We start from the raw sequence: 14574 nt of genomic DNA on the forward strand, positions 1-14574 counted from the left end.
GGTCAATGTGTGATCATTTTTCTGGTTAAAAAGCATGGAAAAGAGACTATCCTTGTGTTAAAGTAAAAATAAACCAAACTGAGTAGCAGTTGCTGTTTTTCTTTTCTTGGTGTAAAACTTCTGCTATTTTGACAGAAGAAAAGTTGGTCAAGATTAAAGTAGATTGAAATTCCTTATGGAATGATGTATTTGCCTCTCTCTGTATTTACAACAGGTGGTTTGTGTTTGACACAGAAACAAAAGACTTGGTCACTGTACACACAGATGGAAACGAACAGCTGTCTGTAATGCGTTACTCACCAGGTTTGAGAGCATTTATTTACTGGGGAAAAAAAAGAAGTGTTGAATTTTTTTATTAAATTTGGGTTGGTTTTTTTTTTTTTTTTTAAATAATTCCCACTTGCCGTACTTGAAGTTGAAAATAAATACTCCATGAAACATTGGTAACACTGAATGGGTGGTGCCTCAAGCTCTGGTTTTCTTTTCACCTCCTTCCCTCCCCCACATGTTAATATGGTTTTACTGGGAAGAAAAAAAAACCCACAAATATGACTTAACAGTGCAGGTTGTTGCAATCAGGTTGGCCCTAAATGGACTGTAGCTGCTTCTAGCAGTGTCATGTGTTTTTAACAGTAGTATTTGCTGTATAAACTTGCTGGTTTGTAATCTTGAAACATACATCGATATCCAACTGAAAAAGAAAAAAATATGGGGTTTTTTTTCATTTTCAGTATCAAGGCCTTTAAGAACAGTTCCTCTTGTCTGTGAAACACTTGAGTTTTCAAAATTAGCCTAAATTCTTTCTTAGAGGAGTAATTACATTTCACTTTTGTGTTTATAGATGGAAACTTCTTGGCAATAGGTTCCCATGACAACTGTATTTATATATATGGCGTAAGTGAAAATGGAAGAAAATACACTAGAATTGGCAAATGCTCGGTAAGTAACCTTTTTTTCTCCTTGTTCAATATTAACAACCTTAGTATGTTTTGTAGCCCTGTATTAATGTTGTCACATGGAAAGATACTGTTAGTGCAGTTAATACAATACTTTTCTCTTTGTAGGGTCATTCTAGCTTCATTACTCATCTGGATTGGTCTGTTAATTCACAATATCTTGTGTCTAATTCAGGAGACTATGAAATCTTATACTGTGAGTAAGAATTATATTTAGTCCTTTTGTGCAAAGTTCAGGCAGTCTAATACAGATTTAAAATTTAAATGAGATCATGTAACTGCCAAGGTAGACCATATGTTTTAATTCATCTGGTGCAATCAAAAATGTATACAATTTGAGAATTAAAAATGTTATCATGTGGTTGGGTTTTTTTCTTTTGTAGGGATTCCCTCTGCTTGTAAGCAAGTTGTGAGTGTTGAAACAACTAGAGATATAGAATGGGCCACTTACACCTGTACTTTAGGATTCCATGTTTTTGGTAAGTATCTTTCCTCTTAAAAGCTTTTACCGTTCTTGTTATTAACAAACACTTGGATTGCCATCATGACTATTCATATTTCAGGGAAAAATACAGAACTTCTGTTATGCCATTTTTATTACAATCTGTCCGCTTATTTCAATCCAGAAAGACTCTGATTTAATATTCTTGCTAGCTTCAAGTACAAATGTTAAATTACAACATAAGTGGGAGACAAGAAAGAAATCACACGTTGCCCTTTCTGTCACACTAGAGCTGCTTCTCATAATTTTGAATTTAAAGTGTCAGTTCTATGGAACCATCGTTTATTTAGGCAGCTACTGGGCCAAATCTCCTTACCTGAACCAGTTTCATTTGCACTAGTTACTGTGCAAACACAAAGCAGGTGATGGTCTCTGTCATTAAGTACTTACAATGTACTTTGTTACAACATATAGTGATTAAGTTAGGTGAAAGAAATGCAAGAAGAAAGAAGAAAAACGTTAACAAAATCGGCATGGTTTGTTTCCACGGGACTTGTCTTTAGCCAGTTTTGAAGGAGCTGCTTTCCCCAGTGTGCTTTGAAGCTTGGTACTCATTTCACAACGCATGCGGAACTAGATAGATCATTGCAAAAGCTGAGTATGAGAAGCTTCAAATCTTTGAGTCCTTGAGATAAAATAGGAAGCCATGGTAGAAGTTCAGAGGAGTCTGGTTTAGTATAAGCAAGCAGTAAGCAAGGAAGATCTTCACCCATGTTTCAAGCAGAGTAAATGCAGTGATGTGTTTGAAGGCAGCCACAAAGGACATGTTTTTACAGCCTAGAGATGGATGGCAGTAGCAATATGCTGGGAGACACATTCAAATTTTGTATAATTTCACTGACAAGCAGTGCTTGGGTATTGCTATAGCACACAGATGTAGTAAAAGGAAGAAATCCTAGAAGACTGGCAGCATGTTGACATAATGTGTTTCTCATATGAGGGATGATGGCCCTTATGCAGCTATTAACATATTCCTGGGGTCTGGGTATACCTCATACACAGCTACAGAGCTACGAAGTCTTTGCATTCAGCATCACAGGTTCAGATATTCTGAGATGCTAAATAATTCAGGTGAGTACTCCTTACCTTATAATTTGGATTCATGCAAAATATAGTGCTATGAGAATATGGGACTGGTTTAGTGCATAGAAGGTCATAGGAGAGGAGTGTCACACCTGGGGTCCCGTCCCCCCCCACCTCCCCCTCGCAACAGATCAGCTTTTGGAGCTAGACTGGAACAAAATAATTTATTGGGTCAATGGGGAACATGTGGAAGCCTTGTATACCTTTTTATACTTACAGTCCCCCATGCTGAATTGGTTTATTGTAAGCTACAGCAACAACGATGAGGAATAAATAAAAGTAGCTGCTAATAGCAATAATTATCAGAATTATCATTTTAGTAGTTACAGAGATTGTGAGAATGTTCACCAGGTTAATGGAATTTAAAAGTAAAAGGATGGAACTTACTCAGAAATTATATGCAATGCACAAGGAGAGAATGTGGTGCCATACACAACGAGGATTCATAGCTACACAGTTAGGTTTAGACTGGGAAGTTACAAAGGTACTGCATGATAGTTATAGATTAAAAAAAAATAATATTAATGGTGGCAGGGTTATACTGTTGCCCATCCTTCCAGAAAGATCAAATGAATGGAATTTTTTAATAGCTAGCAGAATCAGTCAAATCACAGAAATAGCTGAGGATGTGAGATTTTAACTATTCCATTGTCTTCTGGGAAAGGAACTGCAGTACTGTGGCTAACCAGCAAGTACTCAAAATTCTTCTGATACAGGAAATAGATAAGCACTGAGAGGGGAGTTTCTTCCAGATTTGATTTTGGGGAGTTGGAAAGAACTTGCTGAGAATGCGAATGCATCTTGTGTAGGAATGACTGTAGAATTAGGGAGGCGTGGTCCTTAGTACAGGAAGGAGAAAGAGCAGTGAAATAAAAATAATGGACTTCAGGGAGGCAAACTGCAAAAAATCCAAAGCCCTGTTAGGGAAGATCTGAAGTTGCAGAAGAGGCGAGATGCGGCAGTTCCTTAGATGGTACGAAGCACACAAACTGCCATCCCAGAGGAAACATAGGAGTTGCAGCAAGGCACAAATTTGGTTAAGCTGCTGTTGACCTTCTGCAAGGAAGAGGAATGCAGGAAGTAGAAGCTGTTGGAGGACCAAGGCAACACATAAACAAAGCCTGAACAGAAATGCATACTTGTGACAAGCACAGAAATAATAGAAGGGCCAATGACAATATTGGTCTGCTATGTGGAAGAGAGAGATCACACTGCTAAGGCTGAAGTGTTAAAAAACTTTATGCTTTTTTTTTTCTTTCTTAATATGTTTTTGTTAGAAGACTTACTACCATCTGATGGCTAACCCAGTTAGTGCCAGTAATGAAAGGCTAAGACCTCCGCTTTCAGTAGCAAAAGAGTAGACTAGAAAGTTGTTAGATATTCTTGAAGTGCCTGAGTGTGATGAACCTTGTTGTATCTGTAAAAACCACTGGTTAGCGTAATTTCAAGACCATTAGTACTTATTTTCAGGACCTCATAGAGAACTGGCAAAGTACGGGAAAAATGGAGAAGAATGAATACAGTATCTGCAGAATCGTGTACTTACCTTCAGAGCCCATATGGAGAGGATAAAGTGCAAAGTTAGTGGCTAGAATAATAAATTGGAGAACCTCATAAATTATAAATGGGAAACCAGTCCAGTAATGTTACCAGTCACTCTGCTATTTTATTTTGGGGCCTCAGAGCAGCCACTATGAACAGTCTTCAGATGCTTGTCCGGATTGCCCCGCCAGGCATAGGATGAAGCAATCACACCATCCAGGATGTGAGGCTTCTCGTATATTGATTTTTCAGTAACTACTGGCTGACTGAAACTGGGGATATTTTCTCATACTAGTAGGACCACGTAAAAATCTCAGATAGTGTGAGTCGCACCTGCAGATGAACATAACCAGTGCAGGGGGGAAAGTGAACTTGGACCTGTTGAACACCTGTCTTCAAGCATGGGAACAGATTAGTCAGCCTGGAAACGTTTAGAGATGATTCAACTGCAAATCAACAGTATGTAAAGAAGTGTGTTCAAGGGAGGATTTTTTAGTGGTACAAACACATGTAAACATGAAGGACTGAAGACTTTAAAACACTCACTGAGCTGTATGCTCTTGCACGAGCCATGTGCTGCTGGGTGTGCAACCAAGGCATCAGTTCACATCATCTGCCTGGTTTGGAAAAATTAGTATTTGAGTTAAAGGACAGGAACAGAAGAAATCTAAGATGCTGTGCAAAGCCTGACAACACTGCAAGCAAAGCAGAGCTCCAGACTGGTTGGGTTCAAAACTGGCTGGAAGACTGTATGCTGAATATTATGTTTGTTTGAATATATTTATTAATAGCAGGGATGATAAAATAGCACGTATAATTTGTAGTTGGCGTGAAGCTGCAGGATTAGCAAGTTGTCTTGAGAAATAACGGAATGGTACGAAAAAAGGAGGCAATTCAATAGAGACAAATAGTTTACACCCTTGAACAGTAGAACCCAGATGTACGAATACAAAACAGAGGCGAGCAAGCAAGAGAGCAGGTCTGCACAGAAAGATCAGATGGCTCTTGCGTGCAAACTGAACGTGAGTCAACATCATTATGCTGTTGTAGGAAAGGCATTAGTGGGATCTATAATGAAAAGGATGCCATGCAAAATGTGAAGTAATCATCTATTTAAGAGTATCTGTTTCAGTCACAGCTGGAATAGCTGCTTCTGGTTTTTGCATGCTGGACCAACAGAAAATGTGCTGACTAGCAAGAATAATTATCCATCTAAATGTTGTGCTGGGAGAAGAGATGTAATGAATGAATTTTAGAGCAGAGGAGGAGAAAAAAGCATGGCATCAGTCTTCAAATGAGAGAAAGGAAATGGTCTCCTTTCACATCTACAGAGGATGAGAAGACAAAATGGACTAATTTTTCAGCAAAGGGGATTCAGTTTGTATATTCAGACAAACTGACAGTGATGTGCAGGACTGAATTTTGAAAGAACACGGAGTCTCAAATTAAAACCCTGATATAATCCTTTCTTCATTTCAAAATGACAATCTTATTTTTTAAACCATTTCCTTTAGGGGTTATCTTCAGCCTGTCACAGTGACCTCTTGAGCAGACTCCTGCCTCATTTCAGCTAGCATCTGATGTTCATACAGCCTCCTTTTTGTCAAAGCAGTTATTTAAAACAGCTTTTCAGCGTCTCTTTATTCTACATGTTCGTAATTCCATGAATAGCAATTACTGTGTTTCTTCTTTGCACCTTCCTTTTCTTTAAGCCTCTTTTTTACTGTCCCTGGTCTAGCAGAGAGGTGTTTCCGCACACATCAGGAGAGTTAGGGGCAGCCCACAAATCAGTACTTTGCGTTTCATTTTATTCTATTCACAACAATTTGCAATTCCTTATAAAGACATGTTATCACTGCTTCCTTAGTGCTTTTGAATTGCGGTGCAATGATGCAAAGGCTGTATTTGGGAAGAATTACATGGGGATCAAAGGCTAGCTGTTCCCACCGTGCAGGGCAGGTGACCCCTTTGGTGTTAGGAGCAGCCCAAAGAAGGAGAAGCGGAGCATGCCTGCCCTGCCCACTGGCATCAGCAGCCTTCCAGGAGACAGGAGGGCAGGCAGGGGGAGCAGCAACTGTCTCATCCTGACCTGTAATGGCAACGAAGGAGGATGACGCGCTCAAGCGGCTGGGCTTCAGGGGGACGCTGCGGTGGCTGTGTGACTTAGCAGCAGTCACTGAAAAATCATAACACCAAGCCAAGGCAGGGTTTTTTGCCAAATTATAACAGGAGAACACACATTATAACTGATTACATCAGTAGTCTCTGTAAGTTAGGTACCGTTTATGTTGAGTAAGGATTAGATAAAATCTGACTTAGAAAAATCATAAAAATAACCCCACAGTACTGCATACCAAAAAAAATGAAATTTCAGTAACAGGTTGGGTTTTATTGCAATTACAATTTATTCCAGGCAAGTACTCAGAGGCTTTAAAGATGTGGTGCATAGATTTGGTCCTTGGGGCAATGAGCTTACAGTTTAATTTTAGAACACCACTTTGTGCAAGAACAGCAAGGAGTAGAGTACGTGAGGAAGAACGGAGGCTTACTTACAGAAAACCAAAAGTGTTTAAAAAATTTATAGTAGGTTCAGTTTCGATCTATTAATAACTAAATAACATTTAAAACTATACAATTTCCTGTTTCATAGGTTTTAGACTTTAGTGATACAACAAAATATGTTGAATAATACATAGGTAGGTTTTTAGACTACACTAGTATGAAGGAAGTATGTTAGCTCACAAATAAGCAGAAGGGAAAATAAAAGTGTTAGCTGTTATTTTTCTTTATAACCATACAAAAACCCTTTTAGGCTCAGACACATGACCGTAAGTCACCAGAATTCTTTTTTTCAGAGCAAAAAGCACTTTGCTGACTAGAGGAAATAAAGTATTTGTTTATGTGCTTGATTTCCTATTAGGATCTGGTCTTTATCTGGTACTGAAGTATGCATACTGACTCGGCCCCAGTTATTTTTATAGTTTTATCTTTTTTCCTTTTTTTTTAAACAAGTAATCCTGTATAATATTTTAACAAAAACTTAAGCTGTCTCTTTTATTTCCTTTATAAAACCTTTAATTAGTCCCTCCGTGTTTCAGGTGTATGGCCTGAAGGTTCAGATGGAACAGATATCAATGCTGTCTGTCGATCACATGGGAGAAAACTGCTATCAACAGGGGATGACTTTGGCAAAGTGCATCTCTTCTCATATCCGTGTTCACAGTTTAGGGTAAGATATTTCCAAAAGCCTTACTTTCATAACTTGCACAAATGCATTAGATGATGTTTTCCTATGTACACAAAAAAAAAAAAAAAAAGACAAAGGAAAAACGGAAATATGCATATACCTAAGGGATGGTCTTAAGGTTGATTGGGACTACGGTTAAATTTAAAGCTTAATTTAGTATTAAAATACTTTAAGATTATGATGTGATGTCTTTGTTTCGTTGTTGTATGAATGTTCTTTTATAACAATATGTTTTTATGACAGCTTATATTCTCACTAATATGGTGTTTTCTAGGCTCCAAGCCACGTGTACGGTGGACATAGTAGTCATGTAACTAATGTAGATTTTCTCTGTGAAGACACCCACCTCATCTCCACAGGCGGAAAAGATACAAGTATTATGCAGTGGCGAGTCATTTAAAGGAAACATCAGTGTGAACATACACAGTTGAGTCAACCATGCACAGAACTTATGTATAAACTGTATATTTAAAACTTAACAGTATGTTTGCAGTTTAGCCTGGTCACTGTGATTTTTGTTTAAAAAATTCTTACAAACCTCAGGAAAATTAAGCCCTGTGCTGGTTACCTTACTCAGTCTAGTGATTTCTTTTTTTTTTTCTCATTGTGTCACACCTTAAGGATGATCATTTTCTTTTCTGTTGTACAATATACAACGCAGTACAAGTTTAATATAAGAAATGTGGCTTGACAGTTTGCAATACAGTGGTATCAGCAGAATGTGACTATCTTAAATGTTTCCTATAAACACTGCTAAAATGGTCACAAAAATGCCTTTCAAAGACTGTATATATGTGCTTATTTGTTTCACTATCTACACTTTGTACTGTATAGCTACTTATTTAGAAAAAAACTATGACAATGTCGAGGTACCAAATTGTTTCTGATGGAGGATGATGAATAGATAGCAGAAGTATAGACCGAGATGTAAGATGCAAAAGTTAGTGTTCTAGACCTGAAAATGTGAATGCTGGTAAATTTGCATTCTCCTGGGAATAGCAGACCTTGCGTATCACCCGTGAGGAGTTGTGTTCCCCTTCAAGTGAATCAGCAGGTTATGCCTCAGTTTGACCTGAGTATCTCAGCAGGGTTTACAGATGTCTGTGTGGTTCAGGTATTCCATATGAGTTTAAATCAAAAACCTTTTTACTTGTGTATGAACAGTTTCTTTTGGAAAACAAAACAAAAAAGCTTGGCCACATCCCCATAATTGGTTGATATATTTAACTAATATGTATATTAATCAGCATGATGCTATATTGTACATGTATAAGATTTTAGCAGCTCATAACAAATGGTAAGGCAATCTAGCTTTACTTTTTTATGCTTATGGATATTGTATATTTGTATTTTAAGACCAAGTAGACCAAGTCTAAAGATATCTTTTTAAGTGTACCATAAACCTGCAGAGGGTAAAGGAAGTCTTGGAAGCCTACATGAGATATTAATGTGTAACTTCTGGCCCCTGTGTTTTGTGCATGGATGGATATTTATAGTATGAAATAAGATTGTGTTTTGCAATGAAGTAATAGTGGAGGTGGTATAAAATGGTTAAGAAGGCCTTATCAATGTTGATTGTGACACAGATTGAAATGTATTGTTTACTTTGAGGAATGTATCTGAAGTATTTTAAAAGAGAGGAGTTCTAAGTGGACTCGAAAAAGGTAATATTAAAATTTTGCTTGTAATGGACAGTAAACGTTAATTCTCTGAACTCTAAAGCACTGGTTGTTTAGAGTGATCTAAATGAAATGGAATCAATAAATTTTGAAACTTTTTTATTACATCTCCAACCTCCTACACTGAAAGTGCAGGACACCAATAAACATGTATTAAAGTGAATTTTCAATGCATTATTCCTGTTTAGAAAAATACCTTTGTTTCAACACAGAATACTTACAGAAGAGACAGGCTTTTACTTAACGACACACATTTGTGATTTCTCTATTACAGCCACATTTGAAAATATTTGGGAATAAATTCTAGATTCTTGGGGGGCACAATTTCATGTGTGACCATGACCCTGGGAGTGTGATCCATAATGCACACCTAGAGAGTGGAATTGCAGCTTCATGGCAGGGACGGGGACACCTACGACCTGCCTTGGTTCTGCCTCCAAGTGCACATCACTTATTTCCGAGCACTTGGCTGGTGGAGGAGTGTCATTCCACTGCAGAGCGTTACGCTCACGGTAAGAGCTCCTGACAATTTCTCTGTGTTAGGAACTTGTCCTCAGGCAAGACTGGGGAGGGCCAGGGTTTCAGGGTCACTTTAACCTGACGTTATCTAGCACTGTCACTGAAGGAAGAGGTCTTGCCCCCAGCTGCTTCTTCCCATCACATGCAGGAGCACAAGAGTTACTGTGGCCACAGGGAGAACCCAGCTGGGACACGGACCCAGGTTAAAATCAAAAAATCAGTTCTTGGGTGAAAAAAAAAAAAAAGGCCAAGCAAGCAAACAACAACTACTACAAAACAGAAGAACCCTTTTCTCGGTTTCCTCATCTGATTTAGCTGTGCAGCTGTATGAGTCCTTGTACTGAGCTTGTGCAGAGGAAGGAGATGTGGAGAAGAAAATAAAAGAGAGATGGAGGAGCACTGGGACAACTTCTTGTGATGGCAATGTCAATCTCGCTCTGTGTGTGAAACTACAGCATAATATTCCTACCCTTTCCAGGGTTAATCCAATCCTAAGAGGTTGTAATACACAAGTGACAGCTCTTCTCATCTTGTCTGGGTGCTTGGTTGATTATGCCACAATACCTTCTGTTTATGATTTTTTTTTTTTTTTTTTTTTTTGCTTTTGCAGAGAGGGTGCTTGCAGGTTTTCTGCTTTCAGAATTGTAGGTGTTTTGTCATTACTTGCAACAGAGAAAACAGGAGCTGCAAATTGGGTTGGCTCATTTCCTTTTCATCCTTCTCCCATGGTGCTGCTCTTGGGATGTAATAATGTATTTGTGATCCTTTTCTTCATTTTAAACTATTATCCCTTACAAGAAATAGATGAGGAATCCTGCAAGTTCATCCCTAGGGTTACTGATCAAAGGGGATTTTCAACAATCCCATCCCATCTGTGCCTCTGCTGCTTCTCTAACTTTTGCTGTTAAATGTGTCTTTGTTCCTCTACGAGAACCTGATAAACGTTATTAGCTGAATTGGCAAAGGGTGGGTAACATCTTGAGCCAAATATCCGTTTGACGACTGTTAAAGTGATTCTTCTTTCTTTATCCAGGAAATTCTACACAATTTTGCCATTGTTGTATATAATCTTCAGCTCTCCCCACTTCCACCCTTGTTCCTTAGTTCTTGCATTTATTTGTTTTCTTAGGAGTGTCCTCTTTCTTTTGTTGTTTAAAAGAAAAAAGCAAAAAAAGAAGGAAAGAGTTATTCTGACCTTTGCACATTTCATTCCATCGGCAGCACATGGGTCTCTTACACCTGATTCCTTCAGCTGATACTCGTCTGCAGCAGTTGGCTTCTCCTGCCCTTCCTTGTAGCATAAGGCTGGTTCCAAGTCCACGGCTGGAGCTACGGCCAGGCTGCTGCTTCTGCTCCTTCCCTCTTCTGATCTTGGCTGTGCCAGGTGTAGTGCTGCTCAAAGAAGACACTCATCTCTTCATGTCCCTTGTGTGTTGCTGTTGTCTACCAAGCGTTCAGCTACTCCCTTTCAACTTTCCTCTGTTTTTTCCTGTTTCTTGCTTTTTTCCCCTTTTATTTCTAGCATCGCTCATCTGCGACTTCAGCTTCCAGCACTGCATCCATCTCAGTTAGCCCTTACTGGCACATGTTGCTGCCCTTAACTGCTTATAAAACCAGCAGCCCGGCCTACCTCTCTGACCGTCTGGGGGCCGAGTTCCTGGTTTCATACCATATCTGTATCCACGCTGCTTCTTTAACTTGCACTTGCCAGTATCGGGGACAGCGCCTGCCTTCAGCCCCTTCCCTCCCCCCTGCCCACCCGCCTTCCTCGTGAGTGTCCCGAGGTGAGCAGCACTGGCTCCTTGGTTCTCGATTGCCCTCCATTTGTCTGTGGGCAGCCCTGTCATGTATTTCACATACTTACATTTTCAAAGATTTTTTTTTAGGGTAGGGATTTTTTTTCTCTGTTGCTCTATGGTGTTTAGCAACGGGATTTTGTGATCCTACACTCACTACTACAGTATGACTGTCGTGTTTGTCCAGAATGATGAGCATGTGTGTTCAGGTAACACCTCTGTGTCAGGATATTCAAAGTGATTAGCCACTGAAGTTGGTAATAGCTATTCTCCAAGTCTTAAATTTTTCAGAAAACAATACATATGCTTTCAAAAGACTTCTTCCTCCCTCTTCTATATGCTTAGACACAAGCATAGCTTCAATCTGGCTTTTAGGATCATCGCCCATTTTCAAGTAGAGGCTTTTCACTATTTTGTTTACCTCTCCTGCCTGTTTTTGTGTATTTATTTTACTCCCAAAGGACACATATTTGTATTATATCAAAACTACAGCCTTTTTCAACGTAATTCTGTATGTACTATTTGAATTACTGCCTGAAAGATGATTATTACATAGCTACTTTTGGAAGTGCTTTGTTTTGACAGGTTGTTGAAATGTGACAGGTATTAACAATTTCCAGCTTTGGTGCTCTACAAAAATCAATCACTGTATTAAAAAAATAAAGTAAAAAAAAACCAAACACCGCAGTGAAGAAAGGAGATAAATGTAAGAGAAAGTAAATAATTTTTCAATGTTAGTGAATTAAAAAAACCCCACTATTTCAAATGATTAAAAAAATCCTCTCATGAAGCAAGCCAATTTTGATAAAATGGATTTTTTTACTAGTCTAATTAATACAAGGTCACATTTCCTATGTGAAATGTTTGGATGAAATTTATTCTTCAGAAGAATTAATATTGAGGATATCATTTCCCTTCAAAATTATTCACGTGACAATAGCTTGCAAGGGCAAACAGACCCTTTTTTGCCAGGGTTGGCATTTCTCATTTCTTCAGACAGTGCTCAGAGAAGCAGGCGGTCTTTCTGCTGTGTTTTCTCCTCTGTCCCTGGAACTAGGGCTGTTGACAGATCTCTTGATTGCATCCTCAAAAATCCTGCAGATGGCAGGGAAAATGTCACTTTAATTACTAGTGAAAAGAACAGACTTACAAGAAGCCTAAACAGAAATCTTTCTCCCATTACTGGCCGGGATTCATAACGGTGCTGCAGCGGTCCGATGGGTGCTGCGCCGCTCCAGCTGCAGCAGGCTGCCCTGCAGAAGAGGTGCCCCAAGCCAGAGCATCTCCTAGCCCAAAAGGTGGGAGAGGAGGAACTGACCCCTAAGGGGAAGGACAGAATCACACCCAGATCTGTCTGCTTGTGGATGGAGGCTGCTGGCTGCCGGGTGAGTGAGTACATTACTGGTTCATGCTGCTGCTGGGAGAGATTGATGTTTCTCCTTAGCCATGCAGTTCTGCGGCAAATTCATTTTTCTTAGTGGAACAACTTTGCCCCCTCTGAATTCATTAAATAATTGTGGTGAAAAGTAAGTGATAATTTACATGTGGAGGTATCGATGACAGTTCAGCCAAAGCTGCCATCTAGCATGAAGTTTGGTAGACCTTATTTGTGTCAGTGATGGTATCGATGGGCTCATCTGTGAAAGCCACTGGGGGGACCTTGGTCAATCAGGGTTACTCCCAGCGTTGTGGGTTCCCCTTGGTCTCCTGCCGAATGTGGAAGTCTAAGAAGGTGCCTCCTTTCAACAGAGCCACTATGCTCTTGGTGTCACCAGTCTTTGTAGGCACTTCTTTGGACCTTGCATTTTCCCTGAGTGGTTATTTGAGGTCGTGGACTCCATGAAAAGTGGTTCGTCCCCATCAGCTCCACAGTCCCAGTTTGGTGCAGGTTTGTTTTTACCAGCTTTTGGCTATCTCCATGAAATTAAATTAGACATGTCCATTCATTTGTAGCGGACATATCTGTACCTTAAAGGCTGCCTCTTTGGGTCTAGTCTGAGGTGCTGAGGTTGTAACCATGAGGATGGCGGCCTGTTTTCTGTGTCTCCGTGCAAGTGGATGGGCTTTTAGCAGGAGCTTCTAAGAGATGAAGGTTTTTAAAATCTGACCTGTGGAATCACCTGGAATAAACATGTAGCCAGAGGGAAGTAAATTCAGCTGCTCTGTGGATTCTGGCTGTCAGCGCTGCGTGAGCTACGTTTGCTCCAGATTCCAGGTTGCAGGCTAAAGAAATCTCCTTCAGGCTGTTCAGTCATTATGGTTAGAAAGCAGAAATTAAAAAGGCTGGGTGAGTTCTGCAGCTATGTTAGATTATTGTAATTTGTCATTGCCTCGCATTGCCCTCGCACCACAGAGATGTGCTGAGGAGGGAACCGTCTCCTTGAGGCAGCCTGAGGAGAATGCCTCTCTCTACAAAATCAATTGCTTTGGCTGTTCGTTCTGGATCCAGTTTCTCATTAAGATAAATGTCAATGTTTTAGGGCTCCTTCCTTCCTGCCCAGCTTCTCCTTTTCAGCAGCTTTCATTGACATCACAATTTCGAATTTATGGCATCAGCCTATAGCCACACGGGAGGTTATTATGCCAGAGGTTCAAGTGTTTTGGCCTCCTTACAGCACCTAAAAAGAGCAGAAGCTGAGCTCTGAGAGTCTCTGTCTGTGGCTTGAACAGTTGGAGAGCAAGCTGACAGGAGGCTCAGTTGAAGTGAAAAGCTCTCTGGCATTTCCCGTATGCACAGCTCCCGTTCCGCAGAAAATCTGGCCACACGCGGTTGGGCAGCCTGGAGAGTCCCGACTATCTCTGACTTCACGAGCACAGCGCTGCCTCTGTGCTGAGATCTTTTGGGCTAGTTTTGCATGAGAACACTGCTGCTTTTGTTAAGGAAAAATCACCGAGGGCCTTGAACAGATAAGCCTGTCACAGGTTTCCAGGGCTGCCTGCAAAGCAGAGCTCCTCCTGGCTGCCTGGGAGGCTGCAGCTTCCTACTTCAGCCTTCCTAACCGTCGTAAACCCTGCTCTCCGGAGGTGTAAGGGGAAAAACAGAAGTGCCAGTGGGCTCCTCCCTTTCCAAGAGAAGGCACTGGCTATCCCCCCGCCACCCTCCTGAGAGTGCAATTGAGCCCTTCCTTTCCTTGGTTCCAATCTTCGCCTGAGAAACTATATAAAACATAGAATAAGGCATATCAACATTGTATTTTTTTTCCTGCCTTCTCCTATACCAGTCCCCCTTCCTGTCTCCTTTCCCTTTTCC

General features: G+C 40.2%; 1 protein-coding gene across 13 annotated transcripts in view; it reads left to right on the top strand.

The window, feature by feature from the left end:
• EML1 (EMAP like 1) overlaps nucleotides 1–9172 on the top strand; it is a 130633-nt gene extending 121461 nt beyond the window's left edge. For all 13 annotated transcript variants that reach the window (XM_056347049.1, XM_056347051.1, XM_056347040.1 and 10 more), the window contains 6 exons: nucleotides 215–303; nucleotides 842–939; nucleotides 1065–1152; nucleotides 1340–1435; nucleotides 7182–7312; nucleotides 7605–9172. In XM_056347049.1, coding sequence (XP_056203024.1) covers nucleotides 215–303; nucleotides 842–939; nucleotides 1065–1152; nucleotides 1340–1435; nucleotides 7182–7312; nucleotides 7605–7730 — 628 coding nt within the window. In that variant the 3' untranslated portion in view covers nucleotides 7731–9172. The remainder of the gene's footprint in view (nucleotides 1–214; nucleotides 304–841; nucleotides 940–1064; nucleotides 1153–1339; nucleotides 1436–7181; nucleotides 7313–7604) is intronic.
• The last annotated feature ends 5402 nt before the right edge of the window (nucleotides 9173–14574 follow it).

The sequence above is a fragment of the Falco biarmicus genome, chromosome 7 (genome assembly GCF_023638135.1).
Source record: "Falco biarmicus isolate bFalBia1 chromosome 7, bFalBia1.pri, whole genome shotgun sequence".
Taxonomy (NCBI): Eukaryota; Metazoa; Chordata; class Aves; order Falconiformes; family Falconidae; genus Falco; species Falco biarmicus.